Source organism: Eptesicus fuscus, chromosome 1 (assembly GCF_027574615.1).
Source record: "Eptesicus fuscus isolate TK198812 chromosome 1, DD_ASM_mEF_20220401, whole genome shotgun sequence".
Taxonomy (NCBI): domain Eukaryota; kingdom Metazoa; phylum Chordata; class Mammalia; order Chiroptera; family Vespertilionidae; genus Eptesicus; species Eptesicus fuscus.
Genome location: NC_072473.1, coordinates 21,168,865 through 21,191,580, shown reverse-complemented (window position 1 = coordinate 21,191,580; position 22,716 = coordinate 21,168,865). Strand labels below are relative to the sequence as shown.

The following is a 22,716-nucleotide window of genomic DNA, read 5'->3' as shown; positions in this document are numbered from 1 at the left end:
CTTAGAGGAGCTGAGGAGGAGGGCAAAAGTACAAGATGCATCCCACCATAATTTTTCTCAATCTACTATTTGCAAAGCATTGTATTAAATGCTGTGAGAGATGCCATCTCTTAAAGAGATCTGTATGTAAAAAAATATACATATATTTGTCTGTGAATCTGTGTGTGTGTGTGTGTGTGTGTGTGTGTGTGTGTGTGTGTAAGAGAAAAGATAGGCAGTAAATCAGAAGTGCTTGCCAACTGAATAATAAATAATATTAAGTGCTCCCGAGCTCAGAGATAGAAATGTTAGTTTTTTGCTGGTAATGTTCAAAGATGAGACAATTTCATGGAGAAGGGGAAAATCTAAGTTATACCTTGAAGAATAAGTAAGATTTTAATAGGCAGAGAGCTGTTAATTACCCGCTCCCCCAAGTTTTTCTCCCATTCATCTTGTTCTGACTAATTGGGTTTTTAGACTAACCCACAGCTTTGAGTCTCAGATGCATAATTGGGGCCAAGCCACCAAAGACCATCAGTGGTCTTCAACATTGGTCTCTGTGAGACAGCTTCCTAAAGTGCTGAAACAGTAGGCTCAAGGTATTTCTGTCACCTTTTGAAAAAAAGTGTAGCTATAAACATCCTAGTAGTTTACAAACAACTGTAAATTATGCACAGCCAATCTCAAAACCCCTTCTCCATGAAAAACTTTACTTTTGGACAATGGCTTTACCCCCTCAATCAGAAGCTTCGGAAAAGGACATAGGAATCTTACAGTTAAACAGTTAGTTTAGTGAGTTCCAGTGGTTCTGTTGTCTTTGGAAATGAGCCTGTTGATAAGAACTTTTGTTGTTGTTGTTGTTATAAGCAGATGTGCATAGTCTCTTGATATAAAGTGTATCATGATATTTGCATACTTAGTTACAGAGCTTGACTATTCAGGGACACCTTGGCTAAAACATTCCCTCCCACCCCAATATATAGGTAAGATCAGCTCCTTCAGGTACTTGACTTTGCTGATATGATTCTACAAAGAAAATAGGTTCTTTCACATATTCCTAGGAAGACAGCATCACTCTTTGAAATCCTTGAACAAGTGTTTTATCTTTAATACAAATGCTGAGGTATGTTTTAAACTCTTAATATTGCCTGGTTGATAGACAAGTTATAAACACTTTACATGTTAATGTTACATGATTTACCCGTAAGAATGAGAAAAGAAGAGCAATCCCTAATAAATGTGTCTAAATGACTTTTATGTTCCCCTGGCATTCTAAGGGATTGTAGCTCTTATTATTTTAAACTTTTGATACCTGCTAATTTAGAGAGCATTCCCACTTATTCTAGTATTACCTCCTAAGTATAAGATCTTGCATTATTGTGAATGAAAATAACCCTTTTTGCTCATTTTTCTTCACTCTTACAATGTCTTTAGTTTTTAGCAAAATATGTGTTTTCAAGAGTGAGATTTTGTCTTCCTATCATAGCAGATTTTTATCTTTTACTTTACAGAATCACCTTAGAAACTGAGTTAATATCTAGGCTGTGCTGAAAGCTTCAGTACCCATGCCTATGGAGTCTAAACCCTAACTTTTTTAATGTACATATATGTAAAATAGTAAAAGAATTCAGAATGTCAGAGGAAATAAAGGCTTCCAAAAAACTATAACTGAAGAATAGGGCTCTCTTCACATTTCAGTGTCTCGTGTATGTCCTGAAAGGCCTAAGGAGTAGGTTGAGCTGGAAAGGTCGAAGCAGAAGGAAACAAAGTTGGAGGAAGAATGGAATCCATTTGTTCCTGAAAGTTTCAAATGCTAGATTAATTGCTTCTATATAAGTTTATATAGAAGACTTTATATAAATGCTATCTCTTTTATAACCTTGGGAAAATTATATAACCTCTGTGCCTCCGCTATCCTCATGTATAAATTGGGGGTGGTATTAGTACTTACTTTGAAAGATTGTTTTGAGGAAAAATGAGAGAATTCTGGTGAACACAGTACCTGGCACTCAGTATTAATTAAAATTAGTACTGTTGTAATGTGTGTTTTTAATATGTTTTTCTTGATTTCAGAGAGAGTAAGGGAGAGGGAGAGATAGAAACATCAATGATGAGAGAGAATCATTGATTGGCTGCCTCCTGTATGCCCCCTACTGGGATTGAGCCTGCAACCCGGGCATGTGCCTGACTGGGAATCGAACCCTGACCTCCTGATCCATGGGTCGACACTCAACCACCAAGCCATATTGGCTGAGCAATACCGTTGTAATTTTAACTATCCCTGGACAAAATTAAAATCATGGATGTGGCTTGTTTAAAAGGTTCCTACTTAGTACAGTTTCCCTTACTATGAAAACATAGAAATAAAATATTCTCAGTGCTCTCTGATTAAAATGGTAGTATTTTGTATGATAGAACAGTCTAGTATTGTAGCCTGCCACGTTATATGCAGATTTTTTATATGTGGCCATACTGATGTCCCCATTTTACCTGACTATTCCTTGAAAACTATAAGACTTCTTAATCATACCCTCTTATCGATTAAGGCCATCTTCTTGGTAATAACCAATCAGAACAATTAAAATGAATAGCAGTTCTTAAATGTTGGGCTTGATAATGACTTTCCCACAATTGCTATTTTGGGTCCTTTCTTACTAGCCTGAGGAAATGACAAGATTGAGAAGCATGAACAGACAACTCCAGATAAATGTTGACTGTACACTGAAAGAAGTTGACCTCCTTCAATCTAGAGGTATAGACTTGATTATTTGGTAAACCATAAGTAATAGTGTGGTGTTTTAAGCTGCTTAAATAGCAATCATTTTGGTTTTATAGATTTAAGAAATAGTTTTTGTCCATTATAAGATTACAGTCCTGGTAAAGAGATCACTCCAGCCATGGTCATAGATCGGATTGGGGGATCAAAAAATAGTTTTACTTTGGTAATTTCATCATTAAGACTGTTCTGTTTTAACTTTGTATTTATCTTCTTTTAGTCATTTACTGTAAATATTTTATAAGTTGATTTTATAAGTTTTAATTCTAAAACTTAGGAGGTTCATACTATGTGAATCATCTAAATATTTGTAAAAATAGGGACCCCAAATCAGAATATCGATTTCTCAGTTTTAAAGTAATTTCCATTTGCCATTTTTAATATTACCTGTTAAATTAAAATATCCAGCTATATCTTAAGAGTTTGGGGGTCTTTGTTTGTTGTGGTGGGGTTTTTTTTGGGGGGGTTGCTTTCTTATAGAAGTGTACTACAGTAGAAGCTCTCTTAACTGACTTTTGTTTACCCAGCTCACCAGGGTCAAGATGTTCTTACTATTGCTCCCATCAGTGCAATTGTCTGCTTACCAAGAGTCACTTGTGCCAGTTCCTAAACCTGTTTATGCCAGTTACTCAACTGACATGAAGGCAGGAGAAGCTGCTCTTCCTATAAAAATTAAAGGCAAATACCTTTTTTGTTGTGTTGTTAATGCTCACCCGAGGATATTTTTTCCATTAATTATTTTTAGAGAGAGAATAGAAGGGAGGGGGAGAGACAGAGAGAAACGTCAATGTGAGAGAGACACATCAACTGGTTGCCTCCCACACATGCTCCTACCCAGGGCCGGAATCAAACCCGCAACCCTTCAGTCTGCAGGCCAACACTCTGAATGCAACCACTGAATGCAAAACCAGCTACGGTGCTAAAGAAACAAAAACAAGAAATTATAGATCAGGGTTCAGCAAATTGGCCTGCTGCCTGTCTTTTTATTTATTTACTAGTGGCCTGGTGCATGAAATTCGTGCACGGGGCAGGGGGGTGTCCCTCAGCCTGGCCTGCACCCTCTCCAATCTGGGACCCCTCAGGGGATGTCCAACTGCCGGTTTAGGCCTGATCCCTCTCACAATCCAGGACTGCTGGCTCCTAACCACTCACCTGCCTGCCTGCCTGATCACCCCTAACACTCTTCCTGCTGGCCTGATAGCCCCCAACTGCCCCCCCTGCCGGCCTGCTCGCCCTCAACTCCCCCCCCCCCCGCTGGCCTGCTTGCCCCCAACTGCCCCCCCTGCTGGTCTGATCACCCCCAACTGCCCCCCTGCCAGCCTGATTGCCCCCAACTGTCCCCCACTATCAGCCTGCTTGCCCCTAACTGCCGCCCCTGCCGGTCTGCTCACCCCCAAAAGCCTTCCCCTCCTGGCCTGATTGCCCCTAACTGCCTCAGCCCCGCCACCATGGCTTTGTCCGGAAGGACGTCCAGAAGGTCTCCAGGAAGGTCTCTTGGTATAATTAGCATATTACCCTTTTATTAGTATAGATTTTTATTATTATTATTTTTTAATCCTCACCCGAGGATATTTTTCCATTGATTTTAAGAGTGGAAGAGAAAGGGAAAGACAAATATTGATGTGAGAGAAACCGGCCAGGACCTGCTTTCTGTCTTTTTAAATAAAGTTTTAATGGAACATAGCCATGCCCATTTATATATTGCCTTGGATTGCTTCTGTGTGTTTTTTAGTTGATTTCAGAGAGGAAGAGAGAGGGAAAGAGATAGAAACATCAATTATGAGAGAAAATCATTGATTGGCTGCCTCCTGCCCGCCCCCACACTGAGGATCAAGCCAGGAATCCGGGCATGTGCCCTGACCAGGAATCAAACCGTCACCTCACGGTCGATGCTCAACCCTTGAGCCACGCCAGGCTGCTTTTCTGCTTTAATAGCACAATTGAGGGCTTGCAACAGAGACCTGTATTACAGGTCCACAATATCTAAAGTGTTTATCATCTCCCTTTAAAGAAAAAGTTTGCCCACCATACTTTAGCTCATCACAGGTGTAGTTTATATAGGAAAGACAATATAGAACCTCCAGTCAACAGACAAGTAAAGAAAATATCTTGGCCCATCATTAAAATGTTGCCATGTTTATATGTTTTGTGTACATTAAAGTTGATGTGTAATTTTTCTTAACAATTCGTGTTTTAATCAGCCCCCTTACTGTTCTTAATTATGGCAGCTAAGAGAGCTTCTACTGTATTTTAAGAGATATACATAAAGTACCACATTGCCATTTTTAGACAAGCCTAAGCAGAAGCAGGGGAACCTAAAAAGATATGGAACTTATCTGAATAGAAGTAAATTTGAATATGAGAGTTGAACAATTTACTTAGGTGCCCTTAAAGTTATTTTCAGAAACATAGTTACTCTATAGCCTACTAGCTTTCAGCAATGAAAATATTACTATGCATAATGTGGGGGCTATACAAACTATTGCTACTATATTAGAAGACAACATTGAATTTTTTTATTTTTTTTTGCTTGTGTGTTCTTTGAAGCAAAACAAATACTTAAACATTTGGTTAGGATATTTATAGTAAGCCTAATGGGATCTAGAAATTAGAACATGAGCTGTAACGTAAGTAATTGAAGAAATACATATGCAGCATCTTAAAGCATAAAAAGATCTAATTAACATATCAAAATAGCATTGTGGCTTTCATGAGCCATCATAGGAATTCTTTTCAGAAAATATCTTAAAATAGCATAGCCAAATGGATAAAAGCATTTGTAATAGGACCTGCAAGGGAAACCACTATTAAGATTTTATAAGTGAAGAGCTGTGTTTTGGTCTTCATTGAGCAACAAAGAGCTCTTTTTGGTGCTTAAGCATTTCTAAATCTCTATTCTATGCTCTGGAAATATTTTATATGAATTTCTTTTATATTAATTTCTAATCTAAACTTTATAAAATATATTTTTTCTGTAAAAATATATTTTTATTGATTTCAGAGAGGAAGGGAGAGAGAGAAACATAAATGATGAGAGAGAATCATCAATCATCGGCTGCCTCCTGCATGCCCCACATGGAATCAAGCCCACAACCAGGGCATGTGCCTGACCGGGAATCGGATGACCTTCTGGTTCATAGGTCCAAGTTCAACCACTGAGCCAAGCCGGCCAGGCTACTGCCCTATTTTTGAGGTCACTTATCCTTTCTTCTACCTTTATCTAGTTTATGTTGAACATTGTAAATATATATATATAATGTATAATTTCAGAGAGGAAGGGAGAGAGAGATAGAAATGTCAATGAAGAGTCATTGATCGACTGCCTCCTGCACACCTCCTACTGGGGATCGAACCCGCAACCCAGGCATGTGTTTTGACCGGGAATAAAACTGTGACCTCATGGTTCATAGGTAGATACTCAACCACTGAGCCATGCTGGCTGGGTTCTAATCTAAATTTTTAAATGAGAGAAGGAATCTAGACATTTGGAATATTTAGATTAGATGTAAATCAGTACATGGTTGTTTTAAAATTGACTTTTAGATGGAGAGAAACATCAATATGAAAGAGAAAATATCAGTGTGAAAGAGAAACATCAATTGGCTGTCTCCTACACACCCCCTACCAGGGATGGGGGATTGAGCCAAGCCCACAACCCAGGCATGTACCCTGATCCGGAATTGAACCAGCAACCCTTCAGTAGACGGGATAATGCTCAACCAACTGAGTCACACTGGCCAGGGCAGTGCATGATTTGATGAAAAACAGCTTTATTGTTGGTTTTGGTGAGGAAAACCATTTGAACTTTATCGGTGCCATATAGGATCCTCTGGAAATAAGCATGTGTACAGTTGTAAAGCTTAATTGGAATTGTGCAGAATAAGCAGATTGCAGTGATAGGTTCACAGAATTGAAGGTAGGACCAAAAGCCGGCCCTGGATCAAAACTGACCTTGGAGGAGTCCTGGCAGGAGATGGGGCTGAAATAGACACTAGATCAAGGAATAAATGAACATTTTAAGAGAGATGAAAATTTTGTGGCAAGACAAAATTCTTAGGGATTGTTCTATTATTCTGAAATTGGCAAATCTGTAGGTGACAAGATTCTCCTTTTTTTTTTTTTTTTGGAAGATAGGAATCCATGAGCTGCTGATCACATAAAACTTGAAAAATCTTTGTAAATTTATATATTTGGGTTCTTTGACAGTTGTATAATAGATAAAATTTTAAGGTAAATTATGAAAGATACGGTGAGCTTTCACTATTTAAATCTTTTCTTATGGTTTGTTCATTAAAATCAAAACAAACAGAAAGATAAAACAGTTCAGCCAGCCTTTCATTTCTCTCCTTCATTTACCTCCCTAAATGCGCCACATGCTTAACACTGCCTAAAAAGACTAGCTTTACAGTTAGAAAAATATTCCTTTAGGTGAACACTGTAGATAGACACTGGTATGCCAGTTTGCTTCGGTCTCAGAATGATAAAACAATTTCAGTGGAAAGAGAGTAGGGTAATGTGAGTTTTGAAACTCTGGAAAACAATTTCCTTTCTTACATGTTTTATTTTCCTTAACAAAAAGTTCAAATAATAGGAGAAAGAACTCTGAATACCTGGTGATTTTATTTTTTTATAGGAAACTTTGATCCAAAAGCCATGAATAATTTTTATGACAACATAGAACCTGGCCCAGTGGTACCACCCAAGCCATCTAAAAAAGGTGAGTAGGGAAATGTCAAAAACATCATACAAATAAATATGAAAATTTTTTGGGAGTTCACATTTATAGCTGAAGAAATTTCCACTAGAGATACTCATTAATTTGTTCATCAGAAAAAACCCATATTGATGTTACTATGGCAATAGTAAAATGTCCCCAAAGTTTAAAATTAACTCCTGGAATTACTGTCAAAAGTAATTAAATGGAATATATATATAATTTGCTTTTTAAAATTGAAACTGTATTGTATAGTTAAAATTTACTGTAAAAACCATAATCCTAAAAAATAATTCTTTCAAAATAATGAGAATTTTAAAGGTCTTGTGTTAGAATGGAAAGTTTGATGCAGTTGATCTAAGGTTATTTCACAGGGGAGCATAACAATTAGATCCTACATAAATCCCAGATTTAGAGAAATCACTTTTGAATAATTGTTCAGTCATTCCCATGTAATATCAAAGGTATCACATCTCTTATTTTTGTGTACCAAATGTTTAATTGACATTCCCCCTCAACGCTCCCCCCCCCATCAGCCTGGTCACCCCCAACGCATCCCCCGATCCCCAGCCGGCCTGGTTGCCCCCAACTGCCTCCCTGCCGGCCAAATTCAAAATGGATATGAATTAAATTTAAATGTCATTAAATTTAAACCCTTTCTGCCCCATTCTTATTAATAACCCATGTTATTTTATAAATATAATTCTTAAGACTGAGATAAAGTATGCATTTCAGAGCGTAATCCTTAAGGCTTTAGGCAACTTAAAAAGATTGATCATGAAGACAAATATATGTAATAGTGGTGAATGTCTTACTTAAAAAAATACCTAAGAGTATAGTATTTTTAAATATCATCAGAATTATTATTAATCAGGGAATGTATAAATTCTTATCTAAATAATTTTACCTGAGCTAAATTACTTAAATTTTGGTTAAACAACTTTCTATGTGTTTTAAGTATTTCATTTATAGATTGCAACACAGTATCTGTTGTTCTTTTTATTGTTTAATACTGCCATGGCTGTTTCATCTCCTCTGCATTTAAAATAGCTTACTAATTTCTAAAAATGGCACAAAGAAGAATCTTAGTGGATGACTGCCCAGTACCAGATTTGGCACTATGGCAACATTATATACATCTTCAAATTGAAAGTCACTGGGTTATATATTGTTGATCATTTTAACCATCTATACTAATAATAGAGAAATATGCAAATTGTCCAGGACATCGTCAAAGTAACAGTGACGACCGAACAGCAGGCTGCATGGGGCGACAAGGCCAGCAGGGGAGTTAGTGAGGGATGAGCAAACGACTGAACAGCAGGCTGTGTGGGGAGACCAGGCTGACGGGAGTTAGTGAGGGACAAGCAAATGACTGAATAGCAGGCTGCGTGGGGCGACCAGGCCGGCAGGGGGGTTAGTGAGGGATGACCAAATGACCGAACAGCAGGCTGCGTGGGACGACCAGGCTGGCAGGGGGGGCAGTTGGGGGCGACCAGGCCGGCCAGGGGGGACCATTGGGGGTGACCAGGACAGCAGGCGGGGGCATTTGGAAGCAACCAGGACAGCAGAGGGGGGCAGTTGGGGGCAACCAGGCAGGCAGGCAGGTGAGCAATTAGGAGCCAGCGGTCCTGGATTGTGAGAGGGATGTCCCGGATTGGAGAGGGTGCAGGCTGGGCTGAGGGAACCCCCCCTCCTGTGCACAAATTTCATGCACCCAGCCTGTAGTTTGGATTAATGAGTCTTTAAACTTGAGTTTGTGCTGATGTCTACAAAGAAAACATTAGTTAATGGTAATACAACAGATAAACTTTAATTGATTCAAGGGCTGTCATGGAGGAATCCCTTATTTAAGGGAGTACATTAAAAAGTTGTTACCTGGGCCCTGGCTGTTGTGGCTCAGTTAGTTGGGCATTGTCCTGTGTACCAAAAGGTTGCTGGTTCAGCCCAGGCGGTGTTGCTCAGTGGTTGAATGTCAATCTATGAACCAGGAGGTCACAGTTCAATTCCTAGTCAAGGTGCATGCCTGGGTTGGAGGCTTGATCCCCAGTGTGGGGTGTGCAGGAGGCAGCCGATCAATGATTCTCTCTCATCATTGATGTTTCTATATTTCTCTCTGTCTCCCTTCCTCTCTGAAATCAATAAAAATATATATTTTTTAAAAGATTGCTGGTTCAATTCCTGGTCCGGGCACATGCCCAGGTTGTGGGATTTGATCCCTGGTAGGGGATGTACAGGAGGTAATCAATCAACTCTTACATAGATGTTTCCCTCTCTCCCTCTCCCTTCCTCTCTCAAAAAATAAAAAATAAAAACTTTTTTAAAAAGTTATTACCTGGCAACAGAGGACCAAATTGGTAAGAAATGGTGGACAATATGTCAACCTTGAGCCAACTCAGCATAAACTCTCAGGTATGGTCTGAAGGTCCCACCATAAATAGCAAAGACACTTCTATCACTTGGGAAACTTCAAGATTTTAGAGGTTATCTCCCAGGAGCTGGGGATAAAGCTAGACTTCTCTTTGGGCAAGGTCAAATTCTTTACTACACAACACTTAAAGCAGTGCTTAGAAGGACATTTATAGCTTTAAATGCTAGTATAAGACAAGAAGATCTAAAATCAGTGACCTAATATTCCACCTTAAAAGTAGAAGGAAAAATAAGAATAGTCAATGAGATAGGAAACAGATAACAAAGTCAAAAGTTTGATCTCTCAAAGATAAAAATCAATAAGCTCTAAAGTCAACTTATTAAAAAAGAGAACACAAATAAGGGAATGTGATGACCATTTTTATGCCAATAAACTCAACACCTTAGATGGAATTGACACATTCCTTGAAAAATATAACCTAAAAAACTGAAAACAAGATGAAATAGGAAATATTAATAGCTTTACATCTATGAGAAATTAAATCTATTATCAAAAATTTTCCCACAAAGAAAAATGCATACTATCAAACATTGAAGGAAGGGATAATACCAGTCTTATACAAACTCTTTGAGAAAATAGAGGGAAAAGGAAACTTCCCTTTTTTTTAAATGGAGCCAGCAGAACACCGATGCCAAAACCCAGTAAAGACATTACCTACCCACTACCCCCAAAAGAAAACAAAATTATAGATCAATACCACTCATGGACATAAAAGCAAAAAATCCTTCATAAAATATTTACAATATATAAAACAGATAATGCATCATGACCTCGTTGGGTTTAGCTCAGAAACACAATATTAAAGTAAAGGAGAAAGAAAATATCCGCAAAACATATGTGATAAAGAATTGGTATCAAGAGTATAAAAAAGAGGGTAAAACATTCGAGCAGACACTTCACAAAATAATCTACTATATATATAAAAGCCTAAGCAACCAATAGACCAGTTACATTGACATGCACTAACCACCAGGAGGCAGACGCTCCAACCGCTATGTTAGCTTGCTGCTGGGGTCTGGCAGATCGGAACTGAGCGAAACGGGCTGGACACACCCTGGAGCCCTCCCGCGGTGCCTCCCCAGCTGGCCAACCTCCTGCATCCCTCCCTGGCCCCAATCATGCACCAGTGGGGTCCCTCGTCCTGGCCTGTACCCTCTCACAATCCAGGACCCCTTGAGGGATCTTGGAGAGCCGGTTTCAGCCCTGATTGCAGGCCAGGCATAGGGACCGTACCCATGCACAAATTTCGTGCACCGGGCCTCTAATATATATATATATATATATTGCCAATAAGCACATGAAAATGCTCAACCTGAGTAGACATTAGTGAAACACAAATTAAAATCCTGAGATACCACCTCACACCCACCAGAATGGCTAAAATCCCAAATTTTGGAAAACAGGCTATTTCTTGTAAAACCATTCACCTGCCCTATAGCCCATCAACAATTCTACATCTGAATATTTATCCAAGAGAATCTAAAACGTGTGTCTACAAAAAACTTGTTTTTTAGAAGATTCATACCATTTTTAATCACAATAACCCCAAACTAGAAATAGCCCAAGTATACATCAAAATGTGAATGGATAAACACTTATATAATCATGCCATGGAATAATACTAAGCAAAAAAAAAAAAAAACTGAATTACTGATACATAAATCTCAACAACATAATGCTGAATGAAAGAAATCAAATACAAAAGAATATATAGTATATAATTCTATTTATATGAAATTCAAGATAGAAAAAGCTGAATTAATTTATGATATATATATACACATATATGTGTGTATGTGTGTGTGTGTGTGTGTGTATATATATATATATACATATAATATGTGTGTGTGTGTATATGTATGTATGTATATATATATATATATATATATATATATATATCTCAGAACTGGTTATCTCTGGAAATTGAGTTTGAGAAATAACTGAGAAAAGGTATGGGTAGATTTTCTGGACTCATGGTAGTGTTCTAAATCTTGGTAGGAATTTGGATTATTCAGGTGCATTTGTTAAAATTCATCAAATGGTACACTTAACCTTTTGCACTCGGATGTCGAGTGTGACTCGACACGGTTAGCATCGGTAGCAGCTCTTTTTATACTCTTTGAATGTATCAATAATTTGAAATATAAAAAAATCCAAATAAATAAGTTTGTATGAAAAGAAACTCCAGTTTTTTATTCTACTGCCGCGCTTTGTAAAATCTGGGATATTTAAAAAATTAAATCCCGAGTAGAATAAAGGAATCGAGAAAAAAGCAAGCAAGTGCAAAGGGTTAAGGTTTCTGTATTTCACTGTATACATTTTACCTCAAAAATTCACAAAGAAATAAAAGGAAAATTTCTTAGAGATAAGGAGCCAATATACTCAGAGTTTTTTACCAGTGGTGACAGAATTTTTGCAGATGTCATTCGGCCTCTGTCTTTGAGACCAACACCATGTATTTGAGGTGGGAGGTTCCTGTTTGGTATACTTTTTAGCTGGGAATTTAGCAAGGATTGCATTAATATTCCATTAATATCAAGCTTCATCTAACTCCCTACAAGTACCTTCACACTAAAAAGGCTCTTTTCCATAGTACTTTTAATTCTAACAAAATTTGCTACAAGTGATATTGGATAGTCCCTTAGAGTTAGTTGTAATGGGATTCCAATTACAGTCATTTTCTTAAATACGTAGATGGATTATGTAGATAGATGCTTGATGCTACAAAGGTAAAACGTAACTCCTATCCCAAGTGGCTTGTACTCTACGTATACAGTTGTAATAAAAAGTAGACAAGAAAGCCCTCTAAAGTAACATCTTTACTATAAATGGATCTCTCTACTTTAGAAATCTAATTGAGCTTTAATTATATAATTATTTTATTGTTTAATATCTCCTTTTCCCCCGAGACTGTTGGAGAGAGTATAAAATGTTACTGTTATATATCCTGTAGTTTTTAAACCTTTCACCTTTTTCTACTAAAGTTTATAAATAGAACTTGATTAAATTCTATAATTCTTTAGGAAGCTTTTTCATAACAGATTTATAAAAGCTATTTGGTTTTTCTCTATGAAGTCAAATTTGTTTTCTTTTAAACACATAGAGTCTTTTTTCTAAAACTAAATTGTTCTTTTAAAGTTTACCTAGTTTGATGAAAATTTTGTCTACCACTTAAATTTAAAAAGCAAGTAAAATGTAAATAATGTGTAGAATTGTTTTATTAGTTAGAATAAATGTATTGGGGTTATTGTAGTTACATACTAGAAATCCAAGTGGAATATAGATATTTATCTGATTATCTGAATAATAAGTGTGATAACTAAACAGAGAGAATGAGAGATAGAAAGGGAGACAGAAATTTGCACTCGATTTTGTAGTTAAACAGTGCAGTGTGTATATGAGCTCCTCAGCTGATTCAGACAGCCCCGCTACCCCCACCCTGTCATTGGTAACTCATACTGGTAAGAGCACTGACCTTGGTGTCCCATGATTTGAGTGCTGTTCCTGCTTGTCTTGGCCACCTGACCTTGTTCTGATCCAGTCTGTGCACCAGAGAGGTGATCAGTGCTGTAAAATACATAAGCCAAGTAAGGGTCAGTAAGAAGGAGGCATGTGATGCTATAAAGTACTTTAAAAAATCTAAGAAGTGGAACTTTACCTTAGTCTTTGGAGCCTGAGGAGAAATTTACTCTGCTTTTGTTCATTCTGATAATGGAGTGCTTTAGTGCCTAAGCAACACACTTAGGATTCTGGAGCACTGGTTTCCAAAGGTGGATTGTACTAGGGGAACTGCTTATGGGCTAAGAACAGATTAGAAAATGCAAGATATTTTTTTTGGTTCTTAGGGACAAATAATATGAAGTTTGCCATTTCTTGTTTTTAATTATTACAAAGGACTACTTACTTACTGGTAAACTATAAATTGATACACAGTATTCTAGCACAAAATTGGAATGTCTGACGTCCATTATTGGAAAGTATCTTCTGGGCTTTTAGAACATGTAGGTATTTGGAATTTATGAAATGACTGAGGAGCATTTATTGTCAGTACATAGTATTATTCTAAATTGGTTCTGATTTTTCAAGTACTGCTAGTCATATTATATATATTCTTTTTTATTTCAAAGAGGATGGGAGAGGGAGATAGAAACATAAATGATGAGAGAGAATCATTGAATGGCTGCCTCCTGCACACCCCACACTGGGGATCGAGCCCGCAACCCAGGCATGGGCCCTGACCAGGAATTGAATCATGACCTCCTGGTTCATAGGTCGGTGCTCAAACACTGAGCCATGCTGGCAGGGCTCAAGTACTGCTATTATTTTTCTTTTTGGGTTATTAATCCTTACTGGAGGATGTTTTTTCCATTGCTTTTTCAGAGAGAATAAAAGGGGGGATGGGGGGGAGGGGGAGGAAAGAGAGGGAGAAACATCTATGAGAGAGAGACACATCTATTGGTTGCCTCCCGCACGTGCCCTTGACCAGGAATCAAACTCACAACCCTTTGGTTCAAGGGCCAATACTATAACACTAGCCACATCAGCCAGGGCAGAACTGCTTGTTCCTTAATTATAAAATGCTGTAGTTTAATGTTATTATTATAACGGATTCTTTGGTTAGCCTTACATGGGCAATTTATCTTCAACCCATAATTTTCCAATAACTATTTCTTAATCAGGGCTTTGCTAAAGTAGAATATCTCAAATTTTGCTTTCACTTTGACATTTCATTACTGAGTTTGTAACCCTAAACAACCATCAAGTGGGAAACTGATGAAAGAAGGCATGTATTCCATATAATTGGAGAGAATAGAAAAAGTCATAAAAGCCACTGCTTTGTATAGGCTGTAAAAGCAGTATTAAATATGGCACTTGTCCTCACAGGAAAATTAAAGGTAACATGAGGTAGTAGAAGGGGTAAGCACTCAACTGTGCATATCCTGTGAGAGATTTTTGTGCGCCCAACAATACTTCTAAGTGAATGGCTGATCCCTTCTAAGTGACTTCACTTTGTCTCATGCAGACTCATCAGACCCTTGCACAGTTGAGAGGAAAGCCCGAAGAATTAGTGTGACCTCCAAAGTACAGGCGGATGTCCATGACACCCAGGCAGCAGCTGCAGGTGGTTTGTACTTGTGTGTCTAGCATTTGTGCAAAATGTCCAAAGACACGTGTTAACCCATGTAGAGCTATCATAAGTAAAGACCAACTTTTTTTTTGCTTTAAAAAATTACTCTCTCTACTGAGTTTCTAAAGTGGTGCTGTCCAATAGAAATGTTAGCTATCTACATTAATTTAAAACATTCTAGTAAACATTTAAAAACTAAACAAGTAAAACTAGTATATCTTAATCTATATACAAGGCATTATTTGAATATGAAATCAATATAAATTATTATGAGATATTTTACATCTTTTAAAGATTTTATTTTTTAATCCTCATCCGAGGACATTTTTTTTATTGATTTTAGAGAGAGGGGAAGGGAAAGGGAGAAAGAGAAACATCAATGTGAGAGAGTAACATCGATTGTCTACCTCCTGTACGTGCCTGAATAGGGTTCAAATGCATGGGATGGGACGATGCTTCAGCCAACTGAGTCACGCCAGCCAAGGTGACATTTTTTATTTCATATTAAACCTTCCAAATCTGGTGTAAATTTTACACTTCAGAGCATCTCAATTCAGAGTGGCCACATTTCAAGTGGCTATCCATTGGACAGATTGCTCTAGATATTATATCTAGAAAGCAAGGCCAAGGAGAAGGAACCAAGATGGTGGCATAGATAAAAGCGGTACTCGCTGCCTCCCACAACCACATCAAAATTACAACTAAAATACTGAACATCATTTAGAACTGCCTGAAATCTGGCTGAATGGAAGTCTTACAACTAGAGAAGTAAAGAAGAAACCACATCAAGACTGGTAGGAGGGGCAGAGGCGCAGAACAGGCTGGTCCGACACACTCATGTGGCATCTTTTTAATCGGGAGTGATATCAAGGCAGTGAGGTCTCCTGTGAGAAGCAAGGGGTCCCAGCCCCATACCAGAATGGTCAACCCAGGCTTCCAGTGCCAGGAAAAGAAGTCCCCCATACTTTAGGCTGTAAAAATCAGCAGAGATTGTAACAGTGACACGGAGGCTGCTGGATACCCAGGCAGTCCCTCTTAAAAAGGCTAGCACATGGACTTACTCAGACTCAATACCTCTGGGCTCCAGCACTCAGGCAGTGGCTTTAGGGGATCCAGGGACATATGGGAAGGAACTGGAATGTCTGGCATCGGGATAGGGATTCTGAGGTGGCTTCCTCCCAGATGGGGGTGTTCACAGGGGTCATTGATTCTGTGCTGGAACCTCTTCCATCACAGAGCTGACTGGCAGCCATATCTGAGTTTCCATCAGCATGGTTCACTCAGCCCTGGTGACTCCCTGAGGCCCCACCCCATCCAATTTGCAGCCCCACTCAAGCTGTTTGCAGCAACTTTTCCATATGAATGGTCTTTAGTGGTTCAGGTTTCAGACTTTTCTAAAATTTCTCAAACAAGCAGCAGCTGGCATCAGTGTGCCCCATACCTATCAATAAGAGGCCCAAGACAAAGCACTAGCACCAGCCTGCGTAGCTTCACAGCTTGTCCTTGCCTGAGCAATTTCAAGCCCAACACAAGGAGAAGCTATCTGTGGATCTCTGTAGCTCCTGCTAGGTGGCCCCATGTAGTGGTTGACTTTGTACCTGCCAGGAAGTCCCAAAGCCAGTGCACCTGGTGGACAGCTTCAGACCATGCCAGATTACAACTCTACAAATCCACAAGCAACACACTCAAGGGGAAGACTCAGTGAGCACCAAAGCCCCACTGAAACAAGTCCTGCTCCATAGGGGTGTCTCCTGCTCAGCAGCTCTCCCATTGTAGTTGCAGCTGGTCCTCACAGCCATTGACCTAGAGGTCAATTCCTCTCAGTAACTCCAATAGCAATCAAGGCTCAACTACAACAAGACTATGCACAAACCCACACAGGGACACACCTAGAGTGTCCAGCTCAGGTGACTGGAGAGGTTGAACCACTGGGCCCTATAGGACACCTACTATACAAGGCCACTTTACCAATTCCAGGAGACATAGGTGCTGTACCTAATACATAGAAACAAACACAGGGAAGAAGACAAAAGGTGAAGACACAGAAACATGTCACAAATGAAAGAACAGAAGAAATCTCCAAAAAATAACCAAATGAAATGGAAGCAAACAAACTACTAGACACAGAGTTTAAAACAATGATTATTAGGATGCTCAAGGATCTTAATGAGAGCTTCAGGGACTTAGTGAGATTTTCAAGGATATTAGTGAGAATTTCAAAGACATGAAAAAGGACCAGTCAGAAATTAAGCATATACTAACTGAAAAAAAAAAAATTTACAGGGACTCAACAGAGGAGTAGAGTATTCTGAGAATCAAATCAATGATTTGGAATATGAGAAAGCAAAGAACACCCAATCAGAAGAGCAAAAAGAAAAAAACCACCCAGAAATATGAAAACAGTGTAAGGAGCCTCTGGAACAACTTCAAGCATACCAACATTTGCATTACGGGGGTGCCAGAAGGAGAAGAGAAAGAGCAAGATATTGAAAACCTATTTGAAGAAATAATGACAGAAAACTTCCCCCACCTGGTGAAAGAAATAGACTTACAAGTTCAGGAAGCGCACAGAATCTCAAACAGAGGAACTCAAAGAGGACCACACCAAGACACATCATAATTAAAATGCCAAGGGCTAAAGACAAAGAGAGAATCTTAAAAGCAGCAAGAGAAAAGCAGTTAGTTACCTCCAAGGGAGTACCCATACAACTGTCATCTGATTCTCAACAGAAACTATGCAGGCCAGAAGGGAGTGGCAAGAAATATTCAAAGTGATGAATAGCAAGCACCTACAAGCAAGATTACCCAGAAAAGCTATCATTTAGACTTGAATGTCAGATAAAGAGCTTCACAGACAAGAAAAAGCTAAAAGAGTCCATCACCACCAAACCAGTACTACATGAAATGTTGAAGGTATTCTTTAAGAAGAGAAAGAAGTTGAAGAGGAAGAAGAAAAAAGATAAAAATATGAATAAAATGGCAATAAATACATATCTATCAATACAATGTAAAAAAATCAAATGAACAAAGAATGTAATGAACAAAATAAACTAGTTAATAAAATAAAACCAGAGGCATGGAAACATGGAACAGACTGAGGAATCTCAGAGGGAAGGTGGGGGGAGGGGGCGGGAAGAGATTAACCAAAGAACTTGTATGCATATATGCATTACCTATGGACACAGACAATAGGGTGATGAAGGCCTGGGTCAGGGCAGAAACTGGGTGGAGGAGGGCAATGGGGGGGGGGGAAGGGGTGGTATTTGTAATATTCTCAATAATAAAGTTTTTTTTTAAATGAAAGCAATGCCAAGTAAATGTAACTTGAAAGCTCTGGACTTTATAACTTCTCAGTGAGCATTTATAACGCTTCTTGAACTATATCCTGTGATTCAGTGAAAATAAGGTTTCTAAAAATATTGCACATGTTGGATTTGTACAAGTATTCTACTTGATATTTCTTGATATTAACTAGATGGAAAGATCCCAACCTAAATACAAACCAAGCATGAAACTGTATTATACTTCATATAGTTAAAAGAAATTTGTCTTTCTTTATCATTGGCATATTTCCCATTTTGGAGAAATATCAACTATCTTTGAAAGTGTAGAAAATATTTAGAATTTTTGAAAATTTTATTTGCATCCTTTTGAGCATTTTTTTCTTCTGTATGCTAATAATTATGTAATATAAACAGTATTAAATTGATGTGATATTTATGAGAATGGTCATTTTGTGGAAATTTAGCCAATTAAAGGAAACACCTATTTCCGTTTTATTGTGTATAAACATGCATATTATTTTGTTTTATTTTTCATGAGGTCTGAACTATCTTAACTTGTAAACTGTTCCATAAATATTTCACACCTGCAAGTCATATGAAAATAGACATCTAAAATGTATTTTGTGTTTTAGATGCTTCTATTTAAACACTACTTCCTTAAGATGAAATGAACAGTGTCTTTTTTTTTTTATCAGTATCTTTTTTTAGGGCCAACAATAATTCTAAATTAGGTGCCTTTTAGCCCTGGCCAGCATGGTTCAATGCTTAGAGCACCAACTCTGTGCACCAGAGGGTCGCAGGTTCAATTCCTGGTCAAGGGCATGTACCTGGGGTTGCAGGTGGGATCCCCACAGGGAGATAACCAATGGATATGTCTCTCTCACATTGATGTTTCTCTCTCTCTCCCCTCTCCCCCCCCCCTCACTTCCACTCTCTAAAATCAATGGAAAAAATATCCTCACTCCTTGGGTGAGGATCAAAAAAATTATAAATTAGGTGCCTTTTAAATATATTTGTTGAGAAGTTATTTCGGAGAGAGATACAGCAATTGGTTGCCTCCAGCATGCACTCCAACCAGGGCTGTGGATAGAGCCTGCAACCAAGGTATGTGCCCTTGACTGGAATCGAACCACGACCCTGAGTCTGTGGGCTGATGCCCTTATCCACTGAGCCAAACGTGGTAGGGCAAGCCCATCTTTTTATAGTCACAGGACTAGGTTAGAGAACCCAATGGTTCTCTTGTAAGGCTAAGACCGCCTCCTGATTGAGCCTGAGCCTTAAGCTTGCGGTAAGGTTCAGGGGTCTAACACCCAATTTTCTTTATCTCTAGAGTCTAGGGAAATGTTCACACCAGCCATTTGTCATTAAAGACAAATAGGTAAACCACAGTCAGCTCATTTACTTTCAAGGGAAGATATGCTTAACCCGGAATGGTAATTAATTAAAACTTTACCATGTCTCAATTTCTTTTACCTGCTTAGAAGGCTGCTTACCTTAGATTATAATGTCATCTCCAGTTCACAGAGAGGATTTTCCAGTATTTTATGGTGAATCTTCACAGCCTCCTGACCTTGCTCCAGATTCCAGGATAAATTCCATCCAGAGATCTTTAGCCTCTAGTTATTGACCCCATTTTCAGAAGGGACTGTTCCTAAAAGGCAGGATTTACAAATTAACTCTAGAAGCCTTTTTGAGCACAAGGCCAGAGAGAATGAGGACTTAGGAAGAGCATGTTAAGTTTCAAGGTTCTTTTTGTTTTGTTTTTATCTTTTTAAGAGAGAGAAACAACATGTATTCATGTTTCACCCATGTATTGTTGTTTCACCCATGTATTCATTAATTGGTTGTTTCTTGTATGTGCCCTGACCAGGGGTTGAACCCACAACCTTGGTATATTAGGTCCACATTCTAACTGAACTACCCAGCTTCCTCCTGCCATAACTTTGTTATGAACTCTTACTGCCATTTATGAACCATCATTATTAAGCACATGCATATTGTGAAACCGATGATCTAAAAGAAGTCACACATTTAATCAGATGCTTAATGTAGTATGGCTAGTATGAGGGGAAGACACATAAGACTAAAGATGGCAGGAAGAAGCAAAATTAATTTTTTAAATATCTTTTTTATTGATTTTGTAAGAAGGGAGAGGGAGAGGTAGAAACATCAATGATGAGAGAGAATCATTGATTGGTTGGAGATTGAGCCAGCAACCCAGGCATGTGCCCTGACCTGAATCGAACCACAATCTCCTGGTTCATGGGTCGATGCTCAACCACTGAGCCACACTGGCCAGTGGTAGAATTATTTTTAACATGCTATATAACATCTCATTTTTTTCATTTGGCTGGAATAACTACTATCTATGGATAATGAGCTTGGAAGGTAATCTATACTAGACTTCTTGTTTTTTGGTAGTTTTTAATTTCAGTTTGGATTATACTTGGGGGGAAAAAATCAATCTCTTTTCTCTCTTTCTATTCTAACTTCCCTCAGAGCATCTACCTGGCTCCAAGCACAATCCTCAGACACAGCCCCGAGATGAAGACTATGAAGGTGCCCCATGGAATTGTGACAGCTGCACGTTTCTGAACCACCCAGCACTAAATCGCTGTGAGCAGTGTGAGATGCCCCGGTACACCTGAGTTGAGAAGAGTCTGCACCAGGTTGACAGTGAAGCTGAGTGCCCATTAGAAGAAAAGGAAACTGTGGGGATCTTCATCTGTCCAGCCTTTTTATTTCAGATTCCATAGGGGGAGGAGGAATGGCACTGGAGCTGCCTGTGTTCACTACAGGAAAAATGGGGAAGGTTTTTTCCCTGTCTTAACTCATTACAGAGTGAGAGAAAGGGATACTTGAAACTGGGAAAGGATTCTCTCCTGAAAGAATGTACACAGAGAAGTCAAGAGCTCATCTGTGGAATCCAGTTGTTGAAGTTACTGCTGAGTGGCCCTTATTTTATAAACTAGAACTTTGAATCATATTGTGACTTGTTACAGTTTATGCAGACAAACTGTGAATCCCCGTAGCAGACTTATCTGGTCACAGCTCTCTGAAAAAGTAAGAGTCCCCCCCCCCCATGTTTTTTTCCCATTGCTTCCTACTGAAGAGAACAGGAAGAAGCACTTAGAATATGATGGGCGGGGGGCAAAATAATAGGGTATTTGTAACTGCTGCTTTTTTCAGGGGTAATTTCCAACACACAAACAAGATGTTTTAAAATGTGATTTGCAGTAGTCAGGAATTAGGCATATTGTGCCCTTTGTCAAAAGTATAATCATTGCTTGTACAATGATTCATCAAGCTATATCAACACTGGTAACCAAGACCTAATTACGCCACATAATAGATATATTTTTGAAGTTACTGCATGCTTTTATTAGGTCATTGGTTTTAAAAATAAAAAAACGAGTCCTTACAAAGTATGATTTTATGAATGACCTTCTCGAAAAACTGTGCTGTCAGTAGCACAATGAATGTATGCCAATTGTAAATCCATTCCAAAATCCATTTGGAAACCTTGATCTCAGCTGTGGTTCTACAAGATACATTTGCAGTGCATAGGGCCTTTTTTGCCCCCTCCTTTCAGTTTGGTGAGGGATTCATGATGTTTACAGCACAGATAATACTTTGTGCCATAATCCTAACTTAGCTGAAAAAAATTAATATTAGTTCAATAAATATTTATTTGCACATACATTCATAAACCAGAGAGGGAAAGTACAGTGGGCCAATATCATAAAGTTGGGGAGGAAGAGAAGGCTAGTCAAAAAAATATGATTAAGAATAAGGTGAATAAATGGGACTTTGAAGCTAAGAACTTTTAAAATTTAACATACTATATTCAGAAATAACACTGAGTTCCAAGTAGTTCAAGTGATACTGAAGCACTCCTTATTTATGAAACTAGAACTTTAGGGTGTGCACAACTGAAGAGATGTAAAATCATGTGATTCCCTAGAATGCACCACTGGAAAAATTTTAATAAGACATTCAATTAAGGATTCTACCATCGTTGAGAATTGGATTTTGGAATCTTCCCCTTATTTGGGTAACTATAAACAGCAATAAAATTGAAAGTTTTTCTAATCCTTAAGGATTTTTCCTGAGGTTATAAATTTAGAAATATCCACCTTCCCTCCCCCACCCCCCACGCACACACTTTAAGCTGTCATTGCATTCTAATTTGGCAGTAATCTCTGGCAGACCTAGAAAAATAAGCTGCATTTAATAGCACAATGAAACCAAAGGCATAACAGTTCATCATAGTTTTCCATCAAAATCCTACTTTCACACTCTACAAAGTGTGGCTATGTAATTACACGGATAAAACATCTCTCATACAACTGTGGCAAAACTGTGAAAACAATGGTGAGAAAGCAGATGGACTTATTAAAAGCA

The 22,716-nt window shown here is 38.4% G+C and overlaps 1 protein-coding gene across 1 annotated transcript in view; it reads left to right on the top strand.

Moving 5' to 3' along the window:
* TAB3 (TGF-beta activated kinase 1 (MAP3K7) binding protein 3) overlaps positions 1-21,410 on the top strand; it is a 67,812-nt gene extending 46,402 nt beyond the window's left edge. The window contains exons 7-10 of the mRNA XM_054720867.1: positions 2,638-2,731; positions 7,389-7,472; positions 14,924-15,022; positions 20,812-21,410. Coding sequence (XP_054576842.1) covers positions 2,638-2,731; positions 7,389-7,472; positions 14,924-15,022; positions 20,812-20,960 — 426 coding nt within the window. The 3' untranslated portion in view covers positions 20,961-21,410. The remainder of the gene's footprint in view (positions 1-2,637; positions 2,732-7,388; positions 7,473-14,923; positions 15,023-20,811) is intronic.
* Positions 21,411-22,716: the final 1,306 nt, after the last annotated feature.